This window comes from Pseudophryne corroboree, chromosome 6, assembly GCF_028390025.1.
Source record: "Pseudophryne corroboree isolate aPseCor3 chromosome 6, aPseCor3.hap2, whole genome shotgun sequence".
Lineage (NCBI taxonomy): Eukaryota > Metazoa > Chordata > Amphibia > Anura > Myobatrachidae > Pseudophryne > Pseudophryne corroboree.
The window spans coordinates 337,887,045-337,909,084 of record NC_086449.1 but is presented as its reverse complement, the minus strand read 5'-3'; the positions used below and the strand labels follow the sequence as shown (position 1 = coordinate 337,909,084).

At 45.2% G+C, this 22,040-nt stretch overlaps 1 protein-coding gene across 1 annotated transcript in view; it reads right to left on the bottom strand.

Annotated features, from left to right (window-relative positions):
* CCDC33 (coiled-coil domain containing 33) overlaps positions 1 to 22,040 on the bottom strand; it is a 171,835-nt gene that overhangs the window by 134,475 nt on the left and 15,320 nt on the right. The window contains exons 3-4 of the mRNA XM_063926453.1: positions 8,431 to 8,553; positions 3,109 to 3,272 (exon numbers count right to left, since the gene is read on the bottom strand). Of these exons, the coding sequence (XP_063782523.1) occupies positions 3,109 to 3,272; positions 8,431 to 8,553 (287 nt within the window). The remainder of the gene's footprint in view (positions 1 to 3,108; positions 3,273 to 8,430; positions 8,554 to 22,040) is intronic.

Genomic DNA, 22,040 nt, shown 5'->3' with positions numbered 1-22,040 from the left:
TTTCCAGGCTTGAGCGATTCCATTTTGAACTTGAACCTTCGTATATAAGTGTTCAAGGATTTCAATTTTAGAATGGGTCTTACCGAACCGTCTGGTTTCGGTACCACAACATTTTGGAATAGTAACCCCGGCCTTGTTGAAAGAGGGGTACCTTGATTTCACCTGCTGGAAGTACAGCTTGTGAATTGCCGCCAGTACTACCTTTCTCCGAGGGCAGCAGGCAAGGCTGATGTGAGGCAACGGCGAGGGGGAGTCGTCTCGAACTCCAGCCTGTATCCCTGTGATACTACTTGTAGAACCTAGGGATCCACCTGTGGGCAAGCCCACTGATCCCTGCAGTTCCCAAGACGCGCCCCCACCGCACCTGTCTCCACCTGTGGAGCCCCAGCGTCATGCGGTGGACTCAGAGGAAGCGAGGGAAGATATTTGATCCTGGAACTGGCTGACTGGTGCAGCTTTTTCCTTCTTCCCTTGTCTCTGTGCAGAAAGGAAGCGCCTTTGACCCGCTTGCTTTTCTGAAGCCGAAAGGACTGTACCTGAAAATACGGTGCTTTCTTTAGGCTTTTGTGAGGAAACCTGAGGTAAAAATTTTTCTTCCCAGCTGTTGCTGTGTATACGAGGTCCCAGAGACCATCCCCAAACAATTCCTCACCCTTATAAGGCAGAATCTCCACGTGCCTTTTAAATGCAGCATCACCTGTCCACTGCCGGGTTTCTACTACCCTCCTGGCAGAATGGACATTGCATTAATTCTGGATGCCAGCCGGCAAATATCCCTCTGTGCATCCTTTATATATAAGACAACGTCTTAAATATGCTCAATGTTAGCAAATATTATTATCCCTGTCTTAGCGTATTAATATTATCTGACAGGGTGTCAGACCACGCTGCAGCAGCACTATTTATGCTGAGGCAAATGCAGGTTTCAGTATATAACCTGAGTGTGTAAATACAGACTTCAGGATCGCCTCCTGCTTTTTATCAGCAGGTTCCTTCAAGGTGGCCGTATCCTAAGACGGCAGTGCCACCTTTTGACAAACGTGTGAGCGCCTTATCCACCCTAAGGGATATCTCCCAACGTGACCTATCCTCTGGCGGGAAAGGGTACGCCATCAGTAACTTTTTAGAAATAACCAGTTTCTTATCGGGGGAAACCACGCTTCTTTACACACTTCATTCATTCATCTGATGGGGGAACAAAACAGTGGCTGTTTTTTCTCCCCAAAAATAAAACCCCTTTTATGTGGTACTTGGGTTTATGTCAGTAAATGCGTAACACATTTTTCATTGCCGAGATCATGTAACGGATGTTCCTAGTGGATTGTGTATATGTCTCAACCTCGTCGACACTGGAGTCAGACTCCGTGTCGACCTCTGTGTCTGCCATCTGAGGTAACGGGCGTTGTTTTGAGCCCCTGATGGCCTTTGAGACGCCTGGGCAGACGCGGGCTGAGAAGCCGGCTGTCCCACAGCTGTTACGTCATCCAGCCTTTTATGTAAGGAGTTGACACTGTCGGTTAATACCTTCCACCTATCCATCCACTCTGGTGTCGGCCCCACAGGGGGCGACATCCCATTTATCGGCCTCTGCTCCGCCTCCACGTAACCTTCCTCATCCAACATGTCGACACAGCCGTACCGACACACCGCACACACACAGGCAATGCTCTGACTGAGGACAGGACCCCACAAAGTCCTTTGGGGAGACCGAGAGAGAGTATGCCAGCACACACCAGAGCGCTATATAATGCAGGGATTAACACTATAACTGAGTGATTTTTCCCCAAATAGCTGCTTGTATACATATATTTGCGCCTAAATTTAGTGCCCCCCCTCTCTTTTTAACCCTTTGAGCCTGAAAACTACAGGGGAGAGCCTGGGGAGCTGTCTTCCAGCTGCACTGTGAAGAGAAAATGGCGCCAGTGTGCTGAGGGAGAAGCCCCGCCCCCTTTTTGGCAGACTTTCTCCCGCTTTTTCTGTGATACTGGCAGGGGTAATTTTACATCTATATAGCCTCTGGGACTATATATGATGTATATTTTGCCAGCCAAGGTGTTATTTATTGCCCTCAGGGCGCCCCCCCCCCAGCGCCCTGCACCCATCAGTGACCGAAGTGTGAGGTGTACATGAGGAGCAATGGCGCACAGCTGCAGTGCTGTGCGCTACCTTGGTGAAGACCGAAGTCTTCTGCCGCCGATTTTCCGGACCTTCTTCGTGCTTCTGGCTCTGTAAGGGGGACGGCGGCGCGGCTCCTGGAACGAACACCAAGGTCGGGTCCTGCGGTCGATCCCTTTGGAGCTAATGGTGTCCAGTAGCCTAAGAAGCCTAAACTACCACCTGTTAGGTAGGTTCGCTTCTTCTCCCCTTAGTCCCTCGCTGCAGTGAGTCTGTTGCCAGCAGATCTCACTGAAAATAAAAAACCTAAATATACTTTCTTTCTAGGTGCTCAGGAGAGCCCCTAGTGTGCATCCAGCTCAGCCGGGCACAGAAATCTAACTGAGGTCTGGAGGAGGGTCTTAGTGGGAGGAGCCAGTGCACACCAGGTAGTCCTAAAGCTTTCTTTAGTTGTGCCCAGTCTCCTGCAGAGCCGCTAATCCCCATGGTCCTTACGGAGTCCCAGCATCCACTTAGGACGTTAGAGAAAAACAGACGGGAAGAGGTAATGTAAAAAAATTAAAAAAACAGACTAGGGAAAGTGTACTGTACCGTACCAGGCTGTCCCCGCACACTCTGGGGTACATTTACTAATCAGTGATAAGAGCGGAGAAGAGAGCCAGTGGAGAAGTGCCCATGGTAACCAATCGGCACTGAAGTAACATCTATAATTTGCATACTATAAAATTATACAGAGCTGCTGATTGGTTGATGGGAAAATTTCTCCACTGGCTCATTTCTCCGCTCTTATCACTGCTTAGTAAATGTTCCTCTGTCTCCTACCAGACCTGTCACCTGTCCCAGCACACTTATCCTGTCACCCACTAGACCTGTACTTCATGCCCCCAGGAGCGCCCCCACCCACTTCCCATATTGTGGTGCCCCCCTCTCTCATTTTGTTCTGGATCCACCCCTGTCCAGATCTTACTTGTGTGATTACCTCTCCATACTTACAGACTAACGAATGGGGAAGGAATAAACCCAGCTGCATTGGAAGGAATGTGTGTGGCTGAATGGAGGAACACAACAATTTTCTCAGTTCCAGGAATGGGTAAAAGTTTTGGTTCTCTATCAGCACCATGCACAGTTTCACCTTGAGCTGGTGGCTTCTCTGTAACCTATGGGACAAAGACCAAAAGAGAGAGGAGAAAAGTAGACTGATTAGAATCATGGTGAAGAAATACAATGGTGTATTTCCACAGCAGTTGAAGTGCCACAGGTTGCCTACCCATGTTAGGGCATTCTAAAGCTGTGGCAGGGGATGCTGGGATAAATAGTTCTACAGCAGCTGGAGCAGTGGATGTAAACCTAGCTTAGAGTGTCATTCTGATGCTGAGTACACACTAAATGATATGTGTACCCAGCGATGGCACGATACAGCTTGCCGTCTGTACACACTGTACGATACAGTGGAGGAAAGTGCAGTGTAACATTGCAGCAACACTGAGCAATGTGGCCGATGTAAAGTTCTGATCCGCATCAGATATATTGTCTGATTAATCGACTGGTGTGCACCTGGCTTTATTCATTTGGCACTAAAAAGTTTATAGTATCGCTTCTGTCAGTAAACAGCATCATTTCAGACACAGGGCCGGATGTATTAACATACATCACCGCCCTCGCCACCCATCGCAGCGATGTTGATCGCCTATGTACTAACATATCGCATTGCGGTGATGGAGGCCCCCCGCAATACCTGGGAGGTGGTGTGCGGGGGGTCTCCGTCACCTCCCTGGGGTGTCCACATTCCTCCCACGCCGGGAAGCAGCAGCAGGCTGCCTCTGGTGCCGCCTCCTCCTCCTTCCCTGCAGCCGGAAGGACCTCCGGCTGGGTTGCTAGAGGGAGGAGGAGTTTACCTTTCGGGTCCGCGCTTCCTGGAGGAAGCTATGCCACGGGAGAGGGGGGTCAGCGACTCAGCGTCAGCAGGTTGCGACGGCCGTCAATAAGAAGCCCATAGGCTTCTATAGGGTATCGCCATCCAAAGATGGCGATACCCTCATTGGCGAAAACATGGCGGCTGGGTATTAGTACATACGAAATTGCGAAAATGGGTATTTTATTGCATTTTCCCTTTAGTACATCCAGTCCATGGTCATGTACTGTGTTACTGGACATATGGCCTGATTTAGCATGGGTTGTAGTTGTGCGACAAATTGCACAACCACAACCCTTTTCTCTAACATGCGGGAACAGCCAGCACAGGGCAAGTGTGCCCCCCATGCCGGGTCCTGCCCCCCCTCCCCACTAACATGTGAGCACATCGCTATATAGCGATGCGCTCGCTTGATTAGGGTTGCCCCCTGCCTACGCAGCCTAACTGAGCAGGCAGTCGGAGGGCATCCATCTTTTGGGTCGTCATCTTGTGACGCAGCCGCCATGGAGGTAATGTAGAGTGATCACTTTACTTTGTGCTGCGGGACACCGTACGCCTAATGTGCAAGCATGGTCATCTGGCCACACATGCGCTAGTTGCCATTACCAGTAAAATCTGCCTGTAGGCTACAATGGCTAACGCCATTTTAAGAATAGCATTTTGTTGAAAACAGGCACTGCAGAGTTCCTTAAATTGGAGAGCATCCATGTCATTGTGGGCCTGAATCAGATTAGTACGTAAACCCGATGGTTTACGTACTACTGTGATCTGAGGTTTGTGGGTCTCTGCATGGCCAGGACCTGTTCTGCGCATGTGCAAAAAGATTTTTCCTTAACTGCAGCATGATTGTCACGCTGCTGCATTTGGGGGGCAGCAACCAGGGCTGTTCTTTAGGCATGCCAAGCCCAGGGTCTGTGCTTTCAGATGCAGACTTCCTGGAATTAGCTGACCAGTTCCAATGGTCAGTCTGACCGATGATCGTGATGGTGATCCGATTTTTGGACGCATGCAGTAGGCGTCTATGTCCTACAGATACCTCCTGCTGCAATTGCATTTTGTTTGTACAGTATTGCACAGCTACTTCCCTGTGGCTGTACAACACTGTGTAAATCAGCATCAGGCCCTGTGCCGGCTTGTTGTCTACATGGTGAAGAATGCTTCCTCCACTGCTTGACAGTCAACTGTCACTGGTCTTTTCACCTCGGAACTCGCAATCAAGCCTTGCCAGGTGTGATGAGCTATTTACACATTGCAACCCGACTATAATCTCTCTCTTCAGCTCTCACCAGGCTATTTTTGATTAAACTGCTTGCTTTCACCACGGGATAGCAATTCCAATGAAAAATCTGCAGTTACTGTTTTGTTTTTTTATTTACTTCAAATCAATGTACGGACTATGTGACCACTTCTCTTTCAAAGTCACTAAAGACTTCTTTTGCATCCAGGTGAGCATTATTATGGCCAAACTATTTTGGCCAGCATTTTTATACCTGGCCTTGATCATGCTGGGATGCAATTACTAATTTAACACGGGATGCGGTCAATATACCTACAATCAAAATCCCAATGGTTAAAATACCGACAATTAAAATACAGACAGGGTCAAAATACCAACATTTTTAAATGTCGACAGGTCAAAAAGTTGACATGAGTTTTCATGATTTTTCATCGAAACCGACTTGTTCATAGTTTACCATCCCAGTGGACCTAGAGGATGGTAAGCAAGCCATACAAGGGGATGCGGTACATTTATACGGTGTCCATGTCGACCTATGTAGACATAAACACCAAAAACAATGAAAACTTGTGTTGACTTTTTGACCTGTCGACATCTTAAATGTAGGTATTTTGACCTTGTCTGTATTTTAAATGTCGTATTTTCACCTTGTCGGGATTTTGACCATAGGTCAATTGCTGTCGGTATTTTAACCATCGGGATTTTGATTGTAGGTATTTCATACTTAACTCTTTAACATAATTGTTCCCACTTTTGTCCACTATCTGTATTTCTGTAATACTCTAGCAACACAAAACACCCCTTTAGTACTGCACAAGTAAAAGGCAATGTGTATCCCTGCATATCAGTATCATATCAGTAGTACCTACATATTAGTAGTTGTGCCAATGGATAAGCATGTTAATGCAAGACCCATACACCACACAGTTGTCACAGAACCACCATTCTGTGTGAAGTTTGTATATTCTGCTTATATTTGAATGGTTTTCCTTCCACAATCCAAAAATAGGTTTAGAAGGCTCCTAACAAAGCTTAACCCTAGTGTGTGCGTGTACATGGGGAGACTAGGGGATCAGTATGAAATACCTACAATCAAAATCCCGACTGTCCTAATCTCGACAACAATTGACCGACTGTCAAAATCCCGACATTTAAAATATTGACAAGGTCAAAAGACTGACATTTAAGATGTCAACAGGTCAAAAAGGTGACAAAAGTTTTTCATTGTTTTTTGGTATGTATGTCGACATAGGTCGACATGGACACCGTATAAGTGTACCGTGTCCCCTCGCATGGCTCGCTGCTCTTGCCATACTTCGGGCTCGGCACTCTATTATATTCCCCCTCTAGGTCCACTGGGATTGTAAAGTATGAACATGTCAGTTTCAATGAAAAAATAATGAAAAAGTCATGTCGACTTTTTGACCTGTCGATATTTTAAATGTCGATATTATGACCTTGCCGGTATTTTAAATGTCGGGATTTTGCCCATGTCGGGATTTTGACCGTTGAGATTTTGATTGTAGGTAAATTGACCGCATCCAGAGACTAGATGGGTCACCAATTTCTATGTTACTTAATTTATTAATATTTATGCATCTCAAAATGCCACACTTTCACTGCCCATCTACATCGCAAACCATTATGAATTTTCATTCTGCTGTAAGAAGACTAATATGCAGGTAACCAAAATAGAGAATTCAATAGGGTATTTTTTTTAAAAACACCTCACAATAGGAAGATCATGAATTTCATAAGCATTCCAGCACATTCTGGGGCTAGATCGCTAAAAAGTTTCATGGTACATGCTTCCCACAGTGTCTTTACATGCTTCCCACAGATTTACAGGAACAATTCAGCAGCTTGAATTTGTTGGCTGGTCCTGGTCAGTGACGGGGAGATGGCTACACAAATATATTCTGTATGATGGGTGTGTTCTGAGAGTGTCGCGGGTATGTCGCAGGAGTGGTTACAAATGCACACGCTTAATCTCGTAAATTACTCTGACGGAGTTTCTGCACCTAGCATGGGAATAGTGCAAGTCCCGATGGTGTTTCCAATGGATGCGACTTCAGACGCTCAAAGTGGGCATCCCAGCCCTTCCGCATCACCGGGGTCATTCCGAGTTGATCGCTAGCTGCCGTTGTTCGCATTGCAGCGGTCAGGCTAAAAATCAGCATTTCTGCGCATGCGTATGCACCGCAATGCGCACGCGCGGCGTACGGGTACAAAGTTCTTTGTGGTTTTGCACAGGTTCTAGCAAAGCTTCCAGTCGCACGGCACAATGCAGGATGATTGACATGAAGTGGGCATTTCTGGGTGGTAACTGACCGTTTTCAGGGAGTGCTTAGAAAAACGCAGGCGTGCCAGGGAAAACGCAGGCGTGGCTGGGTGAACGCTGGGCGGGTGTGTGACGTCAAAAGCTGTCCCTCCAATGTTAGAATCAACGCACACGCATTGGTCTACAGGGCTGGTCAGGGCTGGTCTTGTTTTGCACAAAATGTTTTTGCTGCACAAGCATTCGCACTTCTGCAAAGCAAAAATACACTCCCTGGTGGGCGGCGACAATGCGTTTGCATGGCTGCTAAAAACTGCTAGCGATCGATCAACTCGGAATGACCCCCTCTTGTACGTGTTTTCACCACACATTACATGTGACTCAAGGTAGTAACACTCTATAACCATGTACTTAGCAATCCTGAGGTAGGACTAAAGCAAAAATGTGCAAGTAAATGTGTATCTGCGCAAACCATGCCGCAATACAAGTGGTGCATATACATTTACTATATTTGCATGCAGTGTAAATAAATAGTGGTTGCCCACAAATGCTGGACAGCTTTATTTTTATACTGCAATTTAGCATAGGGTTTAGACATGCCCCTCTCACATCTATATCTCTCTGCATTTTAAATCTGCCTCACCTGCAGTTCAGCATGGCTTTATCGGGGTGCATAATTACTGTACTTGCTCTTCTTGACTCTCACCTTAGAATTTGGCCCTTAGTGGCAGGTTTACTATTGTCCATAGCAATTATTTAGATTACAGGTATTATTTTCTAGAATATACTAGATAAATGATAACTAGAATCTGATTGGTTGCTATGAGCAACAGCTCAACTTTTCCTGTTTAGAAGTGTCTCATAACCACACAGGGATTTTGTACTCACATGAGTCTTCTGGTTGGTGATTGGTGTTTTGGGAGGTGACGGGAGAAGCAATGGTGCATCATTAGGCATTCTGCGGGATACAAGGTGGTACACAGATGATGAAGGTCCATCTTCAAGATCATCCTTTAGGACAAACATGGATGAGAGAGACAGTAAAAAGGATGTCAGAAAACATAAAAAAATAAAATAAATGGGGACATTTTCATAAAAATAATTTGCATTTAGAATTGCAATTGTTGCATAACTGTATACTTGGGAAGATATATATAGACATCATGTTGAGGAACAGAAAAGACTATGGAAATCAGGTGTTATGCATACGTCAACCAATCAGTGATTTATTAAGATGATCTCTGGTCCTGGTCTGTAAGAAAGCAATCATCCAGTCATCCCACAAACTAGATGAAAAAAAAAAACAAACAAACATCTGGATGATACTTGTTTGCTATACATACTGCTCTCCAGGGTCACTTATCTCCCCATCCTCCCTCTGCTTGCCACATATGACCCCCTACTTTTTAACCACTGTTGCATAATAGATGTTAACCAGAAGGACTCCTCAGCCGGGTAAGAGCTACTGGAATGTTTGGTGAAGGATGGAAAACATTTGTCAATCAGGTCACCTTGCTGACCAGTACAAAAAAGCAGCACAAAAAAGCAGATGGCAAGCCATGGGCCCAGGAGCAGTCGCTTATTTGTCAATATTATAATGTGCTACTGCACTTAGGGGCATATTTATCACCAAGGGCATAGGTAGAAATGTGTGGGCCCCATAGCAACATTTTGATGGGGCCCCTGTCCCAATACTTCTAGAGAGACTCCTCTCCGCAGCAGTTGTTAATTTTAACAACTGTCCTAATAGTGTCCTAGTTAATTTTCTGAAATACAGTAGTGCCTTATTTAAGGTTATGCCCCATAGTAGTGTCCTACTTAATTTTGATAACCACAGTAGTGCCCTAGTTCACATTATGTCACACTGTAGGGTTGCCCGTACACATTATGCCACACAGAACCCCAATTCACATTATGACATAGAGTGTCTCCATTTCATATTCTGCCACATTACAGTGCCCAAGTTCATATTATGTAACATTATAATCCCCTTCATTTCATGTTATACTATATATTACAATGAGCAGGTCCAGGTGCATATCTAGAGATACAGTATTACAGATCCCAAGGCAAAAGTTTATAAGGGCCCCTGTGCATCACCCAATGGTGAAAAATGTATAAAACACATGTAACTTTGACAGAGAATATGTGCCCTTCTCAGCTCTTGGCCCATAGCAGCTGCACTGCCTGCATCTATGGTAGCTACACCCTTTTTTTTTTATCACTATCCACATCACAGATGTGGATGGGATGTGATACATTTTCCAAAATTTGAAAATTGCGATATTTGACTACATCGCAAGGATGTGTCAAACATTGCATGCAGGAACAGAGCTTGTGAGGAAGCATTGTCCCTGCAAATATTTAGAAAAAAATACCCCGAGACTCTGACTGGACATGCCCCGCTAGCTACTCCCAACCCCCCCAACCCCCGTCCAATGCTTCCCCTAATCCCTGTGACGCTCCTCTTCTCCCCCACTAAGCTAACACTTACCTGCATGCTGCTGCAACCAGGGATCAGTGTCCGGCTCATGCTCTCTATGACACTGGTCAGTTGATCAATGCTGTGAACTGAGATGCCTGCCGGGAGTTTCACAGCTGACCAGCGTGACAAAGAGAGGGAGCCAGACACCAATCTATGGCCCTCATTCCGAGTTGATCGCTCGCTGCCGATTTTCACAGCGCAGCGATCAGGTTGAAAAACGGCAGTTCTGCGCATGCGCATGGTACGCAGCGCGCTTGCGCTATGTACTTTCACACAATACTTTGTATTTTTACACAAGCTCGAGCGACGCTTTTCAGTCGCTCGAGTGTTCGTTGTTTGATTGACAGGAAGTGGGTGTTTCTGGGCGGCAACTCAGCGTTTTCAGGGAGTGTACTAAAAAACGCAGGCGTGCCAGGTAAAAACGCAGGAGTGGCTGGAGAAATTGGGGAGTGGCTGGCCGAGTGCAGGGCGTGTTTATGACGTCAAACCAGGAACTAAACAGACTGTAGTCATCGCAATCTAGGAGTAAGTCTTGAGCCACTCTGAAACTGCATGAAATTTTTTAGTTGCAGAACTGCTAACCTTTCGATCGCACTTCTGCTAAGCTAAGATACACTCCCTGAGGGTGGCGGCCTAGCGTTTGCATTGCTGCTAAAAGCAGCTAGCGAGCGATCAACTTGGAATGAGGGCCTATGGCTGCAACAGTGTGCAGGTCAGTTTTACTTCATTTTTTTTTTACTTTTTATTTTCTGCAGTGATCAGCCTCTGGTCTATTTAGACCATACTTGCCTACTCTCCCGGAAGCTGCGGGAGGCTCACGATTTTTGTGGTAGGCCCTCGCATCCCCGAAAAAGCAGGCAGATTTCCCACATCCTGCCCACACCCTAGTTAAGTGGGCAGGATGGAGAGATACTCTACGGTATTCGCGGGTCTGTGGGGTGAGGGAGGAGCTAAAATGATGTGATTTGCATAATTTTAGCCCCATCCCTTCCCGTTTTCTTGATGTGGTAGCGGGGCTTGATGATGTCAAAGCCCGGCCCCACCCCCCTAAGTTCCCTGCAATGTCTCCTCTCCGGGCTTCTCCCGGAGAGGAGTGATTTAAAGTAGGTAAGTATGATTTAGACACACATGGATGATCACAGGTAAGCATGATTTAGACACACTTGGATGATCACAGGCACCGGAAGTGACAGGCAGAGTAGGAGAAGTGAAACCAGAGGGAAGATTGCATATCACAGGGCTCCCTCTGGTATTTTATTACATTTTAATTTTAGTAAATTCGGGCAGATCACATTTCCCATTACAAGAATGGAAAATGCGATCAGATTACTAAAAGAAAATACAAATTTAAAGGCTTGGAAGAGAATTCTCCTCCAATTGCCCTTTTAGAAATTCCTGTAATATTACGTTAGGGAGTGGGGGAAAAGGGAAAACTTGAGCACAGGTCAAATACACATTGTGGTTCAATTGTAATAACCAACAATACCATAGGTTCCACAATCATTCACTAGGTTATCCTCCTGAAAGGAATTTTACAAGAATATATCATGTGGAGGTGCACCCCTTGAGAGTCAGATTTAAGTGTGTGTAAGAAAAGAGAAAAAAAAGGGACTCTCATTTTTTGGGGGCCCCTCATTTTAAGAAAAAATGGTATTCATAAAATATAACTTTTATTACAAACTTACTATAATCTGGGTGTAGTATGGTATGCCGGCGGCCTGGCTCCCGGCGACCAGCATACCGGCGCCGGGAGCCCGACCGCCAGCATACCGACAGCGTGGCGAGCGCAAATGAGCCCTTTGCGGGCTCGCTGCGCTTGCCATGCTGCGGGCATGGTGGCACGCTACGAACGCCACGCTATTTATTCTCCCTCCAGGGGGGTCGTGGACCCCCACGAGGGAGAATATCTGTCAGTATGCCGGGTGTCGGGATTCCGGCGCCGGTATACTGTGCGCCGGGATCCCAACATTCGGCAACCTGAAGACCACCCCTAAAATCTAATCACAGACCAAGACAAAGACATCCACATAAAACATATATTTCAAACACCACACCCAAAATTCCGTGTGGAGTATTGTGACAAAGTATCACAGGTATTTTTTACAAATGTAGGGAATACAAATATCCACAGCAACAAATAAATGCAGTGAAATATGTAAAAAATATGTCAGTACAAATACTTCTAATTAACCAGTGCAGTACAAGGATTTTACACAATCATATTAAATATATATGCATGTGTGGTGCCTGTGTGTTATAGTATTTTATACTCAATATGCAGAGATTTCTCCGTCAGGACACTCAGTATGCATTGTATGTTTAAATTCTTACACATAAAGAAACTGTTTCCCAATCAACATCTCTTTTTGGAGAGCAAGCATGTATCCAAATATATTGTAGCACATAAAGAATCTGTTTCACAGTGAGTCAACATCTATTTTAGAGAACAAGTATGTATCAGAATCCCAAACAGGAATTTATAATGGTCAGAGGAGGAGAGGTCTTAATGTATAAATCTCACATTTATGATATACAAAAGTGACTGTTCTCAAACGGGATGTGATTTTATCAAATATGTCCAATATCTTATAAAAAAATTCCTTGTGTTAGATCTATGTTGGAGATATCTGGATAGTAACTATCTTATGTTGATTTTGTGTGTACAGGTGTATTCTATATGAAAGAGAAACAATACTCCTTGTTTAGTAAGAGGCAGGCACACCTGTCAACAGTCCACTAGAAACAGCTGCTGTTCTCTGTGTGGCCAGCATTATATAGTGAATGAGCATGCTTCCCTGTACCTCAGGGTTAGAAATAGATAAAGTTGTGATTCTGCTTTTGCAGTGACAGCCCCGTGCACCCTGATGAATCAGCGCAGGGGGTCCTGTGGGTCCTCACATGCAATGAGAGAGCACAAGAAAACGGTGCAGTAGTATGAGCAAGAATCAAAGTACACCCGTTTCTTCAATATGTTACGTGTAAGGGGTATATTCAATTAGCAGCGATAACGGACTTTTCCCGCGAAACGCAATTACAGCCTATTCAATTTTCCGGGAAAATTTATCGGTGATAATTTTTTCACTAATTTCACTTCACCTACTCTGAAGCAGGTGAAAAGTTGGGAAAAGTCACTATTTTAAGGTAAAAATGTTTGGATATGGTGCAGAACTCCTGGGACACCCCCGTTAATGACTAATTAGGCACGTTGAAGTTTTTAATTATTTTTAATTGGCCAATAATGACATGTCATTTTTGGGGTGAAAAAGTATAAAGTGATGGAAATTGGGGTTCAAGGTACGGGACAGGTATATTGGGTGCTTTATGAGTGGGACACGTGTTTTTTAGGCTTGCAGATGGGAGTAATCAGTCTATTTCCACTTTTTTTTAAAGTACCCTAAAATGACCCAAATATATACTTATACCCATTTTCATGTACCCCAAATTTAATGAGAGCATTTATTTTGCTCAAAAAAACTTGCTTTCTATCATTTTTTTGCATTTTAAAAAAAAATGCATATAACAGCCATTTCACACAATTTAAGTCCCCAAAAACTCTCTAATGTGATCTCTAACACACTTCTCTTCTGTTTTCCTATGTTAGTTTAGCATTTTTTGGGGTACAGGCTGATTTCCCCATTTTCACCTGCACTTTTCACGGCAAGAATTTTCACGTGAAACTCGTTTGGAATTAAATAGGTCGAAAAACGGAGCATTTTCGCGGCAATTTTCGCCTGATTGGCGCGAAAAATTTTCACCCGAAAAATTGCAGCGAATTTGCGGATAATTGAATACCCTAGTGAGTCTCTTCCCTGCATATGTAAATCATTGATGCAGGGTGAGCATCACACCAATGCCTGCTCCGTGGTGTCTAGATTAGATCAGAAAGGTGACGGTACTGGTAACCCTAGTGGGGTGGGAAAAAGCCCTGATGTCAAAGGTATTGCAGGGTATTGCCCCAACCATGCAGTCCCAAACGCGATCACCGAGTAGAGGACAAGGAGGTACCTGAATAGGAAAAGATGTGTGACCTGTGTCCAGTCTGACTGCAATACTAAACTAATGTGAAAAGAGTGTGAAAACAGGGGGCCTGTGTCATGACTTGGTACAGGGGTGGTACAGGTGGCTTGGGTGGATGTGTGTGTGATTGTATATATGTGTGTGTCTGTAACTGTACATTTGTGTGACTGTATTTATGTGTACAGGTGTGAAACTGTATAAATGTATGTATATACTGTATATGTGTCACTGTATGTTTGTATATATTTGTGTGGCTGCTGTAAGTATGCATATCTTACCACCTACCAGATTTTGGCAGGACAGACTGCTTTACGGGAACCGTTGTGCAGTTCAGCCAGCGTGCCACAGTGTCCTGCAGAGGGGAAGGGGGTCTTCAGGTTGCCGGCGGCCGGGCTCCCGGTGACCACCATACTGGTGCTGGCATACCAACATCTTTTCTCCCTCTTGGGGGTCCACGACCCCCCTGGAGGAAGAATAGATAGCGTGGCATTCGTAGCGTGCCACCATGCCCGCAGCATGGCAAGCGCAGCGAGCCCGCAAGGGGCTCATTTGTGCTCGCCCAGCTGTCGGTATGCCAGCGGTCGGGATTCCGGCGCCGGTATGTTGTTTGCGGGGACCCCAACTGCCGGCAAACCATACTACACCGCTCTAGGGGAGCAGCCCATCAGCTTGGGAAAAGCTATAAATGCTGCTAGTGTGATGTAAAACAGGGGTGTAACACATGTGGGTATATGCAATTGCGGTCGAATTCCCGAAATTGTCGAAAAACTGGACTTTTTCGCCCCCCCCAAAAAAAATCGACAATGCAATTCAGTACTTTCCGTCAAAAAAACGGACTTTCAAAATTTGACTTTTTGAAAATCGACACTTGTCAAATTCGACATTTCTGCAATGGTACAAATGCAGCAATTCGCCAAAAGTATATTCAATTGAAGTTTGGAAATTCGACAACAGTGCTTTTAGACAGTAAATTCGTCATTTTCAATCCGCCACACTTTGGTGGGGGAATCTAATAAAAAAAATTTAAAACATGTTTTTTTTGGTGTTTTTTTTATTGGTAATAGCATATCTATTTATATTAGAAGGGATTAGGTACTTGGTTTGTCTATTTTGGAGGCACAAGTATTATTTCTATATTTTTAAAAATATATAAATTTTTTTTTTAAATGGAATGGTAAAATCCCGAAAAAAAATGGCGTGGGGTCCCCCTTCCAAAGCATAACCAGCCTCGGGCTCTTCGAGCCGGTCCTGGTTCTAAAAATCCGGGGGGGGAAATGACAGGGGATCCCCCGTTTTTTTAAAACCAGCACCGGGCTCTGCGCCTGGTGCTGGTGCAAAAAATACGTGGGACAAAAAGCGTAGGGGTCCCCCGTATTTTTTACACCAGCATCGGGCTCCACTAGCTGGACAGATAATGCCACAGCCGGGGGTCACTTTTATACAGCGCCCTGCGGCCGTGGCATTAAATACCCAACTAGTCACCACTGGCCGGGGTACCCTGGGGGAGTGGGGACCCCTTCAATCAAGGGGTCCCCCCAGCCACCCAAGGGCCAGGGGTGAAGCCCGAGGCTGTCCCCCCCATCCAAGGGCTGCGAATGGGGGGCTGATAGCCTTTAGAAATTTGAAAGAATATTGTTTTTTCCAGTAGTACTACAAGTCCCAGCAAGCCTCCCCGCAAGCTGGTACTTGGAGAACCACAAGTACCAGCATGCGGGAGAAAAACGAGCCCGCTGGTACCTGTAGTTCTACTGGAAAAAAAATACCCAAATAAAAACAGGACACGCACACCGTGATAGTAAAACTTTATTACACACATGTCGACACACACATACTTACCTATGTTCACACGCCGACCTCTGTCCACTTGTCCAAGTAGAATCCACGTGTACCTGTGAATAAAATTATACTCACCTCAATCCAGTGTCCAGATTATAATCCTCGTACTTGGCAAAACAACAAAACGAACACCCGGACCAAACGGACTGAAAGGGGTCCCATGTTTACACATGGGACCCCTTTCCACGAATGCCGGGACCCCACGTGACTGCTGTCACAGAAGGTCCCTTCAGCCAAACAGGAAGCGCTACTTCGTGGCACTCACCTGATTGGCTGTATGCGCGTCTGCTGTCAGACAGCGCATCGCACAGCTCCCTCCATTAGTTTCAATGGTGGGAACTTTGCGGGTAGCGGTGGGGTTACCCGCGGTCAGCCGCTGACCGCGGGTGACCTCACCGCTGACGCAAAGTTCCCACCATTGAATATAATGGAGAGGCTTTGCGATGCGCTGTCTGACAGCTCAGACGCGCATACAGCCAATCAGCAGAGTGCCAGGACGTTGCGCTCGCTGATTGGCTGAAGAGACCTTTCTGTGACAGCAGTCACGGGGGGGTCTCTGCATTCGGGGAAAGGGGTCCCATGTGTAACATGGGACCCCTTTCAGTCCGTTTGGTTCGGGTGTTCGTTTTTTTTTTTTTGCCAAGTACGAGGATTATTTTAAAAGATCCGGACACTGGATTGAGGTGAGTATAATTTTTTTCACAGGTACCCCGGATTCTTCAGTGACGAGGGGGGCGTGGCAGTCGGCGGGTCAACATAGGTAAGTATGTATGTGTCGGCATGTATGAAATAAAGTTTTACTTTCACGGTGTGTGTCTCCTGTTTTTATTTGGGTATTTTTTTTTCAGTAGAACTACAGGTACCAGCGAGCCCGTTTTTCTCCCGCATGCTGGTACTTGTGGTTCTCCAAGTACCAGCTTGCGGGGGAGGCTTGCTGGGACTTGTAGTACTACTGGAAAAAAACAATATTCTTTCAAATTTCTCAAGGCTATCAGCCCCCCTTGATTGAAGGGATCCCCACTCCCCCAGGGTACCCCGGCCAGTGGTGACTAGTTGGGTATTTAATGCCACGGCCGCAGGGCGCTGTATAAAAGTGACCCCCGGCTGTGGCATTATCTGTCCAGCTAGTGGAGCCCGATGCTGGTGTAAAAAATACGGGGGACCCCTACTCTTTTTGTCCCCCGTATTTTTTGCACCAGCACCAGGCGCAGAGCCCGGTGCTGGTTTTAAAAATACGGGGGATCCCCTGTCATTCCCCCCCCCCGGATTTTTAGAACCAGAACCGGCTCGAAGAGCCCGAGGCTGGTTATGCTTTGGAGGGGGGACCCCACGCAGTTTTTTTTCGGGTTTTTTACCGTTTTTAAAAAAATCGGATCAAAATCCGTCAAATCGTCCGTTTTTCGACAGCGGGACTGTCGAATCCGTTTTTTATTGAATATGGTAAATTTCGGCACCCACTTGCCGGAATTGAATTGTGTCGAATTAAAAAAACGGGCGAAAAATTGCCGCGATTAACCGCTAATTGCATATACCCCATGGTCATGTCCCCTTTTTTTCACGTGCACACCAAAGGCATACACACGAGGTCCCGATCCCTGCATTGTAAATGTTGCTTTATAGTTTAAGGGGCCCACTCAAAGCAGCCTGGTCCGAACTTCTATTTAGTGGTTCTTAATTGCCTACTGAACCTTAACTTAAAGGATTCCCGGCGACAGAGCTGGATTACCACTAATTATGAGTTCGGACCAGGTTGCGAAACAGCACATGTGCAGGGAGAAAACCTGCATTCCAGTCCACCAGAGAGGAATAGCGGAGCTTGTTAAATGGTTCTGGCTCTCGCAAAGTAGGAGGTATGTCTTGCTTAATAGCTTTAATAAAACTGTGTCAAAACTTAATTTTACATTATACATGTGTATTCCTGCATTTGTTAAGGACAGATATAATTTTATCAAGCAAGTAATTAACTCAAGTGCCCACATAGGTATAAATAAATGGAATTATGCTAAGAGGACATATTGTACTTTAATACGTCAAATAGTGTCATCAGATGGTAATGATGATGCACCGTGATACACTTAAATTGTATTGTATGCTTTAAATATATCTTTATGCAGCAGATACATTTAACACAGTATGCTGGGTCACAGGTATCCTAATATACAGCTTAGCATATACACGTTTTTTAGGTGAAATGTGTAGATGAGGCCCTCTCTATTTAACCTGTTCTGTATTCACTCTGCAAAAACTTTACTATATAAGACTAATGGGATCCATTTGCATTTTTAGATTTACAGCTACTTCAAATATGCTACATGAAGGTCCCCATACACTACTGCGACTTCTCAGAGGAGAGAAGTCGCATACGATCTCACTTGTACTGCCCGGCAGCATCGTGGACTGCAGTACTGCGTACGATACATCGTATGCAGTCCTTTTGCATACAATGTATCGTAGGCAATCCCAGCCAAGGCTGCCGGATCAGGTAAATCTATAGTGCAGCCCTTGTGATCTCCGGCTCCAATCCGATGCGCGCAGGACCACGCATCGGATCGGAATCAAAGGTAAAACACATGCGATATGACACTTTTAATCCGATTTCTCGGCACGATGCGTCGGAATTGGATGAAAAGGGACCAAATCGCACTAGTGTATGGGCACCTATAGATTGTACTGTAAACAAGGCCGTGGCCAAACCTACAGTACTACAAAAATCTCCTACAGGCCACCAGATGGCAGTAAGTATCCCCTTTCAGGTTGTCATGCTTCACTGCAACATAATCATTTTCATTTTAAGGTGTAGTGAACTTGTAGTACATGTTATTCATGTTTGCATTGCTTGTATAGGCATGTGTTGTTGTGTTACCTATACAATCAATGTATCAGATGCAAGTTTATCTTACTAATAAATCAATGGAAAATCCAGAATCTACCTCTAATCTAGAATTTGTTGTACAAAAATGGACAATTTAACAGTCTCTTTTGAGAGATGTCTAAAATCTCTGTCAAGACAGTCAGCACCCTCTGAAGAAACGGACTGATGCAATGTTGTAATCAGTTCCAGACTGTATAAATAATGAGCTTTATCTTCTATGTACTGTCACACAGATATTTCTGTGCCCATGTGTTTAGCCAAGGAAATAGCACTTTTATACTGCGTTTCCCATTGAAAGACGCAAAAGTGCTGAAATATTGTCAACAAGATTGTTCTTTGGAGCTACATGCTGCGTTTGCTGTATTGTCCGTTGGATAAATTCTTGCTGTTCAAACTTACCATGGTTTACCGCCGTTAAGGGTACGTTATCTGTAAACTGGTCTTATTTTTGGGAGAATAAGAATGTTTAAAAGATTCATGCACTATGGAGTGCACCTATTTCTTCTTTTTGAGCTATAGATACCACCTGTGTTCTGGATACAGGATACTAAGGGGCAACGCCGACCTGAGAGAACAAGGTCTTGGTGCAAGAAAGCTGATATACAATAGACCACAGCTCTTGGATTGCTGGGACTTGTCGCTCCACATTGGACTTGTGAGAAAAATATTAGCACACTGACTTTTTATATATATATATATATATATATATACACACACATATACTTCCAGTGTTGGCCGGCACTCAAATCCTAAAATCAGCTTACTCCGGTGCCAGTTTGAGCAATTTGATAACGATCCAGATGTAAAGTGAAGAAATTTATTTCATGTCATTAACGTTTCGGGGCAGCAAGCCCCGTCCTCAGAATGAACACAGCAGAACAGATTCTGCTGTGTTCATTCTGAGGACGGGGCTTGCTGCCCCGAAACGTTAATGACATGAAATACATTTCTTCACTTCTTCATGATCTCCGAGTGCCGTTTACATCTGGATCGTTATATATTATATATATATATATATATATATATATATATATATATATACCTATATCACAGATAATCTGAGGCGGCTCCATCGCAAAAGAGCACCCCCTGGCGTGACTAAGCGATCCATCCGCCTAGTCACGCCGGGAGTGCACAGAGATGCTCCCATTCAGAGCACCTCTGTCTGGCTGCACGGACGGAGACGCTCTGCATTCAAGTGAATGCGGCGTATCTCCGCCGTGGGCGCCCAGGTGGATGGGGGTGCTCTCGGTGTTAGGCGCGCCCGAGTGGGCTTGCCTAGTCACAGATGGAGCCACTATAGACACTGTATGTCAGCTCACTGCCACATGTCAGCTATTCTTGATTTGAGTTCGGTATGTATTACCGGTGGCTGGGATGCTGGCTATCCATATCCTGACAGCGATCAAATTTACTGCATCCCCTCTATTCTATTCAACAATTGGTAGCTCCATATTTCTGACTCATGCGGACAGACCATTATATTTTTCCTGTAAATACAGTCCACAATTTGATTGCATCCGAATAAAAGCAGGATGTCACGGGTGTGGTATGACATGATAACAGTCATAATGTCAGCATTTACCATGTAGACAATGGCCATATTGACATTCATAATATAGATACTGAGGAAATGTCGACCTGTTAGATTGTCAACACATCATTCCTGGTGGCCAGCCATTACTTACCTGCTCCCGACACCTGCAGTGCCCCAGTGTGGCTTCCAGGTCCCAGCGCTCATGTGATTCACTTCCGAGTTAAACCTTTGATGCTCTAGTGCTGCAGTGAGTGTTTCTCCCCTATCCCTAACTCTACCCCTAGTGCCTGACCCTAACCTCCCCCCATCTAACCCTCCCAGTCTGCAGCCAGACAGTGATTGGCTGTCAGCATTCTAATTGGTGGATGGCTGGAGCTATACACCAATCAGAGTGTTGGTAGCCATTCACTGTATGAAAGCGTCTAAAGAGAGGGCGCAGAACTGCAGGGTAAGTTATGATTCTTGTGAATGGGTGTGTAGGGGCCACAGTGCACTACTTTGCCCAGGGCCTACAATGCTTGTATGATGGCCATGCCTAAACCCTTCCACCGCCTGACCCTTATGAAAATGTTGCATGTTGATGTTTTAACAATGTCACCATCATAACTGACATTGTAAACGTCAGCCTAATGAACACTTTGCTATCGTCTGACATCAGCATTTTCTGCCTAGTTGAAGTGGGTCAACTAGATAGTTGAGGTGCATTATTATGATGACCTCCCACATTTGATGTCTGCAGCACGTAGCCCATGAATTGCGTCATGTGTCGCGCGCTGACTTGGTGGGTATGCTGACTTGATGGGTATATAAGGTGTGCAATAGGCTATCTGCATCTACATCGGCCAGCACCAACCCTATGGAATGCCCTCCCATGCACAATAAGACTCTCCTCTAGTCTCCAAACTTTCAATAATTCCCTGAAAACTAACCTATTCAGGCGAGCCTATCAAATTCCTGAACTGCCCACATAACCTTTAGAAGCATTCATATCTAATTAAAATCCCATCAGGACTGTCTATGCAATCTGGTGAATGCTATGCTATAGATCAGGGATGGGGAACCTGCGGTCCGCCAGCTGTTGTTGAACTACACATCCCAGCATGCCATGCAACAGTTTTAGCATGGCCAAATAGCAAACCTATAGCAGGGCATGCTGGTATGTGTAGTTCAACAACAGCTGAGAGCCAAAGGTTCCCCACCCCTGCTATAGGTAGAGCCTATCCTTGTGTATCCTTCCTATTTCCATATAGACTGTAAGCTGGCAAACAGGGCCTTCCTACCTTTATGTTTGTCTGTTATTACTCAGTTTGTCTTATCACTGTTGATTCCAATTGTAAAGTGCAGCGGAATATGCAGCACTATATAAGAAACTATAAATAAATAAATAAAATACATATCACTTGTTGCTGTTATGAGCAAAAGGGGCGATTTATCCGAGTTGTAAAAAGGTATGATTATCAAATTTCGGGCCAGGGCTGGCAGTATTTCTGAAACAGCGCAGTTTGTGAACTGTTTGTGTGCTGCTGTGGTGAAGGTGTATCGTGACTGGACAAATGGCACCACTGCAAATAACCAACGTGGAAACTGAGGAGCACCATGTGCCATTGATGTGAGAGGTGAATGTCAGCTACGAAGGTGCGTAAAGGCCGACCGACACGCTATAATGGAGCAGCTCACCATCAAACATGTGTCTAAAATGACAGTTCAGCTAGTTAAGCTGGTGTCCATGCTGCACACGGTGGGTATTCGCG